The following is an 8893-nucleotide window of genomic DNA, read 5'->3' as shown; positions in this document are numbered from 1 at the left end:
TAACATTATTACTAAAGACACATAACACCTACATAAAAGTAAAGAATAAAAATAGATTAAAGCTAAGAGTAAACTCTAAATAAAAAGAATAAAACGTAATATGATACAATAATAGAAAAATTATGAAATGACAATTTTACTACAATGCTTATGTAACAATATTAGAACTTAGTCTAATATGTCAAGAGTTTATTGTGTCATTACTTGATATTTTCTTTATACATTATAAATAAATTGATAGATAAATAAATAAATAAATAGACTTTAATAAAATAAAATTTATTCTTCAAATATGATATATAATATTAGAATTTAGACCATTAATATGAATTAATATTTTTTATATTATTTTTTTAAAAGTTAGATAAATTAGTATATAAAATTATGAAATTATTGCTAGATTGATTATACAAATGTTATTATCTGTGATAGTATAAATATAATTCTAAAATATATATTTTTTTCTATGTTGTTAAAATAAAAAATGAATGACATGACAATTTTATATGAAAGTTAAATTTTATGTGTCATTTATTCACCATAACACTATTTTAGACTATCTTTTAATATATTATAAAATGATGTGATAGAAAAATTATAAAAGAATAATTTTACTAAAATATTGATCGATATGGCAATATTAGAAGTTATATAATGTTATCAAAAGTTTATTATGTCATTACTTCATATGTTTTTGATACATTATAAATAAATTGATAGATGGATATACAAATAAATAAATAGATTTTTATAGAATAAAATTTATTCTTTAAATATGATATAAAATATTAAAATTTAGATCATTGATATGAATTAATATTTTTTACGTTATTTTTTTTAAAATTAGATAATTCAGTGTGCGAAATTATGAGATTAATACTAGATTGATCATGTAAATACTATTTTTTATAGTAATATAAATGTAATTCTAAAATAGTTATTTTTTTTATGTTGCAATAGATGATATGACAATTTTATATGAAACTTAAAACTTTATGTGTCATTCATTTATCATAATAGTATTTTGGATTTTTTTAATATATTATAATAGATAAATAGATAGATAGTTTGGTTAGCCTAATTTTATATGATGAAATTTAAATGATGTAGTTTTTTTTTTCTCCAAGATAGTAATGTATTCATTTATTAATAAAATCAATACATAAAATGAGAGGATTTTACATTAGGACAATCAGCGTAGATTAAATAGGATACCCAATTGAAATTATTAATAAAATTAACAACTTAAAAAAGAGATAAAAGGTTTTAGCATCTTTGACTCCTGTAAAATTCTTCTATCAATTCCATGGCTAATGAGAGAGAAAAAAAATTAAGATTTTTTTGTGTGTGTATTGTATCTTCATATTTATATTGTGTATTAAATTATTAATTATTCTCTTTGTTAAAGAAAATTGTTTTTGTATTTTTTATTTTTTTATTTAAATTGAATGTTTATATTATTTAATTTTGTATTTTAAGTGTGATTGGAGCTTAATTTTGAATAAAGTCTCAGACATTATTATTATATTAAAAAAGTTTAGGGGCAGCAACTTTTGTATTTTGTGGCCAACACTTAACCATAAAAGAAAAATGAGTGATCTCCCACCATTAAATATAATCTCACACCATTAAAAATACTATTGATGACCAATTGATGGTTACAAAATACAAAAATTACTGGCCTAACATTCCTCTTATTATATATCTGTGAGATTTGGTTTAAATGGTGTGATTATCTATTTAAGATTTTTTTAAAAAGAGATTTAGTTAAAATGGAGTAATATTATTCAATATCAATTATCATTTTGTATCTCGTTAAAAATTTGATTAAAATAAAATAGTTACTCAATTTCGTAATCTTATGACATTATATTTTTAATAAAATATTTAGTGTTTTTTCTATATCAATCATAATATTTAAAAATATTATTTACATATTAAAATTTAAAATTAACTACTAAAATTAGTTATTATATATTTATATATAAATATATATATTATTTAATTTATTTTTAATATATATTTTATATTTTAGACTTCACTTAGCAGGGTTGGTAACTTGGTATAAATGATTGTTCTTAGTATTAGTATTTTGATTTTTGACGAAGAGACCGAAGACACAAGCGTGCGTTTGAGCGAATGGGGCAATGGGCTTTGACTTGGGGCTTTTGTCCTTCAATGCACCAAACTTGAGTCTTGTTTCTCCTCCCTTTTCTCACTATTCTCCTAGAATCTTCCTTAGTTTTTGTGGAATAATGGTAGTAGAAGAAGGAAGCTTTTTCAACAAGGTGTGTGCTTTTATGCGGTCCTTACTACTAATTAAATCTGTTTTACTCTTCTGTCACTAACAATGTGCTTCTTCTTTTAGTAATTACTGTTACTTATTAGTACCATAATTGCCATTAATGTTATTTATTTATTTATTTTGAAATGTTTCAACTTTCAAACATAGTGGTGGTGAGTGGTGACAAAACCCGGGCAAAGAGAAAAAAAAAAAAAAAAGATGAAAGCTTTGAGCTTCTCTGCATGTTTCTGAAAAGATTTTGAGTTTAACTAGTTTAGTAGTTTATACTTTATAGCTAGAACTAATGATTTGTTTTTTATTTTTTCTAAAACATTTTTAAAATCTCATTAATCTTCTTCTTGGTGCTTACAACATTTTTTTTTTTTTTTTGCATTTTATTTTATTTTTTATGTGACAGGATGTTCTAGTAATAAAGGCTCAGAAGAAATCACCACTTGTATTGAGGATGTCAGTGTTGGTATTCTCAATGGTGTGTGGGGTTTTTATTTGCTGTGTTTGTTTGAAGCAGATAAGGACTCAAGCAAGGACTAAACTTTTGGAGTTACAAACCATTCAGAACCCTTCTTCCCAGAGTGTACTGAAGATAACAGATACACACCTTCACTACCCTAACCCTGTCTCTTTTAATAGGTACTCCTTGTGTGCACAATATTTGTCACTTTTTTTTTCTATGTGGAGTTTGTTATTGAAATATCAATTATACATTTAAATTAATAATCATGTTAGTGCAAAATGAAAATGATTTTGTATTTCCAATATAGGATGCTACTTTTACATAAGAGTACTGTTATAAGTTTGGTTTTTAGATTTCTTAATATGTTTTCATCTGGCCAAAGTGACAAATGATTTGGTATTAATTTGGCCCTGCAATATAAGTTGTTTAGGATATCTTAATGTATTTTTTCATTTATATCACTATTCATTAACTATAGTACATTGTACACCTAATATATGCACTAAGCTTTTAATTTAAGGTGAGATGATGTGAGGTTAACTTCAAATACTCTTGAAGTTGATCAGGTTCTTAATGTGTGTTTTTGTCAAAATTCACAATGTGGTTCTTGAAATTATTCTCCCTGATTCTGGTTGGTCCTTCCTTGATGGATGTTACCAATGGACAATGGTGATGATGTGTCATTGTAGGGTAGGACCAAAGTGGTGTCTGTTGACACATCAGTACATCAAGTAATGTCCGTGGACCAAGGAACCAAAGTAAACCACAAAACTTAACTTTAGGGACCAAATTGCTGCTTTTGAAATCTAGATTACCAATTTGAATTTTTGCCACAATATCTGAAACTAGAAAGAATTCTTACTCTTCGGCTTTTATTTGAAATGTTGTTAATTGTGTTGTTCATTGCTAGGAATGAGTGTGCTCGAAACCCTGTGCATTTCTTTGCCATATTGTCAAACCAAAGGTCAGGGAGTGGGTGGTTTGAGACCCTTTTGAATAGCCACATAAATGTGAGCTCAAATGGGGAGATATTTTCTGTAAGAGAGAGAAGAATGAATGCTTCCACAATTGTGAAGACTTTGGATAAAGTTTATAGTTTGGACTGGGTCAGTAGTGCTTCAAAGAATGAGTGCTCTGCTGCAGTTGGCTTAAAGTGGATGCTTAATCAGGTAAAAGTTCTTATTTTTTCTTAAACTCACATGTTATTTGTTACTGATTTATTGAGAACATTAGAAGTATGAGCCTGTTTAGATTCTGTCTTCCTGTTTTGATTTTCGCGTTTCTGTATAAATGGTTACTTTCTTGGTGTATAAATATAGATGATTATAGACACATGACATACTAAGTTTTAAATATATCAAATTAGTGCATAGCTATTTACTATGAATCTACGTTTCCAATTCAGACATTAACCACATGATAAATTGAACAGGAACATGTTTGTTCTTAAGTATTATTAACATTTTAGTATACTTGCCTTGTTATAAGGCTTAAGCTGCAAATGTAGTTTGATCTCCTTACCCTCTCCTTATATTTCTAATGTGGAGGATTTCACTTAGCCCAAGTCGATGACTTCAACAACAAGTTTTCTCACTCAACTCTGTAAAATTGTTCTTATTTTTCTGATTACCTGTTGTGATCAATGATTAGAGAAGGCTGCCTTGTTCCTCTACAATATATTCTGACCAGTGAGATCTGCAAAGAAGTATTGTGTGGTAGAAAAAAGTTCTAGTTAAAAAGGGGACGAGAAGCGTAACAAGATAATGCTAGTGGTGTACTGTGTATAATCTTGGCAATCTTCTTAAAGTGCCACTAGAACCATGGATCTCAATTATCGGACTTTCGTTGTTCTAGTATTTCATTTATTCGGGTCAAATTTTTCATATTCCTTTGTCGCACTTTCTAAGTTGATGCAGTTATGTTCTCTGTGATTTGGCATTGAATGATTACGCCTTTATTTTGCCGAAGGAGAGAAATTCATTTGTCGATTCAATATTGGCATAAGTTTAAATCAGTAAAAGCATGAAGAACGTAAGGGGCTTAATTGGATTAATTTGAAAATTAACGGAGTGACATTGTAGCAAGTGAAAATGCAAGGAAAATCATAGTTTAAGTAGAAGATAAGTAACTAGAAGTGATCAACTATTATTTATCCACGAAGATGTTTATCCTCCATCAGATCATGCGACGAAAATTGTTAATCATCACAGTCCCTAATATTTGGTATTACATTACATTCATAATTCATTATTCCTTCAACAGCAAGAGGCACATGACAAATGAAGGCATGCTTTGTTCACAAGTTTTTGTTGTTTGTTTCCCCGTGGGACGAGTATCTGCAGGCTGCAGCTGACTTATATATCATCTAGTAATACAAAAATCACAATATCAGTTTTCATGCAGGGGCTGATGGAGCACCCCAAGGAAATAGCAGACTACTTCAACCATAGAAGTGTTTCTGTAATATTTCTTTTGCGGAGAAACTTGTTACGCAGATTGGTATCAACGCTGGCCAATTCCTACGATCGTTATGCCAAGTTATTGAATGGGACTCATAAGTCTCACGTTCATTCCACAGAAGAGGTCTCTCTCTCTCTCTCTCTCTCTCTCCATTTGTATTGAATTGTGCATTATTTAGGTTCGGGTTGGTTCATGTCCATGGACACAAAATACATGAACAGAGAGAGACATGGTGGGACTGAGACACATTGTCTAGGAAGGACACTGGTGTCTCTGGCATAGTAGTCTACTCCGTGGCATCCTCTATTCCAAACAGACCCTTAATTTCTCATATACAATAAAATGAAACTCATTTGGTGTCTTTTATTTAGGCTGATACTCTATTACAGTACAAGCCTGCCATAAATTCTACATCATTGCTGACCAACTTGAAAGATATGGAGACAAGAGTTGCAAAGGCGTTAGAATACTTCAGCACTACTCGGCATATGATCCTGTACTATGAGGATCTTATACGAAATCCTACTGTAAGTACCACATCATAAATTCCTGTCTTCTACTTTAATATATTACCATTTGGAAGGATAATATAATCACCATTTTTCTCTTAGTATATTCTATTGATTCACTGTAAGTAGAGTTTTGGTTTGCTGCATAGTTGTCTGATAATAGGATAATAAAGTGTTTTGCCATTCCTGTTTCTGGCAGGAGCTAAAACGTGTGCTAGACTTTTTAGGATTGCCGCAGATGGAGTTAACGAGCCGGCAGGTTAAGATCCATAGAGGACCGTTATCCGACCACATTAAAAACTGGGAAGATGTTAACAAGACGTTGCAAGGAACCGCATATGAGAGTTTTCTCCAAGCTGACTATTAATTCATGTAACCTCTTCTAACTCTTTTGGAAAGGTGTAAATATCAAGGACACTGATTTCGTCCCGCCAAAGAGTTCGGAAGTTTCGCCGTTGGTAAGAATGCTGCCGCCATGTTGTGTTGCTTCTTTCTTTGACTGCCTCTATCAATTATCTGTTGATGAGTTGCATGTCTTTTGTTATTCTCGTTTGTCTTTTGGATTGGTTATTTATATTTTGTTCATTCTTGTATGACCTTTGTAAATGCCAAAATAATTTCTCAGTAAATTTCGTTCAATTATTGTTTGTTAGTTTTTTTTCTTAGTATTTAGAATTTATGATTGAGTTCTATATTGAGTTTACCAAAAATATCCGTTTAAAGATTCAAAAATATCTTCGAAACATTTAAATGACAAAAATAATGGATTTTTTATTTAAATAAACTAAAAAAATGTTTTATTTATTGAAATAAATAATTTTAAATAAATAATGGATTTTAAAAATTATTCACCCTATTTTTAACCTTTCTACCACTTTCTCTTCTCTTCTATCTCTTTCTGACCATATTATTGAGTAAGACAAAGATGGAGCGTAGATGCACATGATCTGAACGCAACATGGCACTATGCTGGGACAGTCGACTTCGCAATTAGTTTTGTTATCTTCACATTATATTATCCCATATATGTATAGTAATGGTTAGGATATTTACCAAAAACTATAATACAATTTGTATCGTTAGCAACAGATCACCGATAGGGTATAATTTTAGGAATGTGGTTGTTATTTTTTTGTAATTAAGGTTTTAACTACATAATTATATTTAGATATTAAATACTTGGGTTTGATCCTAATTTATAGGCTACACATTTTTTAATTTACTAATTTATATTAAAAGTTATTTTTTTAGGTTAAGTGAACAATTATATAATTTTGTATTTACTTAAATTAAATTATTAAGTAAAAGTTTAATAATTAAATTATTAATTACTTTAGTGAATGTTTTTGTTTTAAGTATCATAGTGAGGAAGTGTTTATTAATTAACTAAGTAAATATTAACGTGAAAAGTTTTATTAACATAAATTCAATTAGTACATTTGTGTAAATTTCTGTTAAATAAATATATATAATAGTTAACTCAGTTTATTATGTCGATGCACGTATATAAATTTTTTCTAATTGTAATTATTTATTTTTTTTGTCAGAGACCTCGCTTACTCCTGTCTTGGCAAGTGAATATTGAGGCCTCCAAGGAAGTGGCATCTACCCTTGCCAAGTCCCTCAATGTTGCTTATCTCCTTGGCAACAAGAACTTGCTCATGGCTCTTAGGCCCAGTTTGGATAAATAATTTAAATAAGTTTTTTCGGAAGAAGAGTTTAAAATATAAGAATTTTATTTAATTATAGAAGAACTTATTTTAAAGTTGTAGCATTTGAATAAATAACTCAAAAAATACAATTTTTTTACACAAGAAAATAGATATTAAAATATCGATGATAACAAATACTTTTCAATATTGAATGTTGATTTTACATAACCTAATCACTAAGATTACAATCGATTAAGCAATTGATTCTTTATTTGTTCTCTTATTAATTCCATTAGCACTTTCAGCATTCGGTTCTTACCAGTAATATCATTAGAAACTGGTTTTTTTACTTCACCTCACTCATAACGGTGTTCTTGTATGTGGTGAATAGTAACAAAATTCTAATTCATAATAATCTTAATGGCAATGCTAAAGAAATTATTGTATAGTTAGTGTTTGATGTTTTATTGTGTATGATATGGTAGGTGAAAATAAAAAATAAATATAAAATGTGTGTCCATGTATATTGTTACTTGATTATAATGGTTGCTGATTAATTATTTAATAGGAAGTTAAAAGTAGTACTCCCTTAGTACTCCTTTGCTTTAGTTAGGCAGTTTGTTGAGGTCTGTTATCGTTAGCTTTGTTGAGCTGTACAAAGTTAGTTAGAATAGTATAGCCATATATATAGTTGTCATTAGTATTGTAATTAGTGTGATTCTTTATTAATGTAAGTTTATCACTTACGTTCATCTCAGTTTCTCTGGTTGTGTGTTCTTCTCCACTCACACATCAAATTTTCACATGGTGCGGTGAGCGTGGATGGAGGAACATGGAGACTCTGATTGAAGAAAGAGCGACTTGTTCTCTTATTCGCGCATTATCGATCGCATTCAGAGAATAATGAAGAATCCAGCGTTAATGTTCACGCAGTGTTCATGAACCTTCCTTTTGCTCAATTTTCTCAATCTTCACATTTTTCCCCTTTTCTTTTCTTTGAAATTTTCTCATTTGTTTTCTTTCTTCTTCTCTCTTGAACTCATACCACAGAGTTTGATGAGAGCTTTGTTGTTTCACTGATTTTTCAATAGTGTGGAATAACGAGTTTCCGATCAACGAGGTTTAGAGAGAAAGATTGCGATTTCGACTCTCAAGTTTGAAATTTCTCAGATCTGAAGTCTATGGAGGCGAATTTAAGTATTCGATTAGGAGGAGCCACTCCTACCATGGACATACATCAATTTGCTGTGTTCTTCAATCAAGTAGCGCAGATTCAGAGTCACATCAACAAGCAAACCAATCCGAATCAAGATCTAGCAGGCCTTACTACATTCTTCCATTTGAAAATCCAGGTATACCTATCACCAATGTTACCCTTACTGGTGCAAATTACAGCGCGTGGAGCAAGGCCATGGTCATTGCTCTCACTTTGAAAAATAAATTGAAATTTGTTGACGACACCATATTAAAACCAGTAAAAACTGATCCGAATTTCAAGGCATGGCAGCGATGC

General features: G+C 29.8%; 1 protein-coding gene across 2 annotated transcripts; it reads left to right on the top strand.

Annotated features, from left to right (window-relative positions):
• The first annotated feature begins 2049 nt into the window (after positions 1-2049).
• LOC112720450 (uncharacterized) lies at positions 2050-6380 on the top strand. Of its 2 annotated transcripts, none has more exons than XM_072206532.1 (6): positions 2050-2288; positions 2703-2935; positions 3670-3928; positions 5163-5342; positions 5591-5746; positions 5956-6380. In XM_072206532.1, the coding sequence occupies exons 1-6, from the start codon at positions 2148-2150 to the stop codon at positions 5974-5976; spliced, it is 990 nt and encodes a 329-aa protein (XP_072062633.1). In that variant the 5' UTR covers positions 2050-2147; the 3' UTR covers positions 5977-6380. The 2 variants fall into 2 exon arrangements, with proteins under 2 accessions (XP_072062633.1, XP_025627172.1); XM_025771387.3 differs by having other exon boundaries at positions 5928-6380.
• Positions 6381-8893: the final 2513 nt, after the last annotated feature.

The sequence above is a fragment of the Arachis hypogaea genome, chromosome 11 (assembly GCF_003086295.3).
Source record: "Arachis hypogaea cultivar Tifrunner chromosome 11, arahy.Tifrunner.gnm2.J5K5, whole genome shotgun sequence".
NCBI lineage: Eukaryota > Viridiplantae > Streptophyta > Magnoliopsida > Fabales > Fabaceae > Arachis > Arachis hypogaea.
This window is presented reverse-complemented; position numbering and strand designations above follow the sequence as displayed.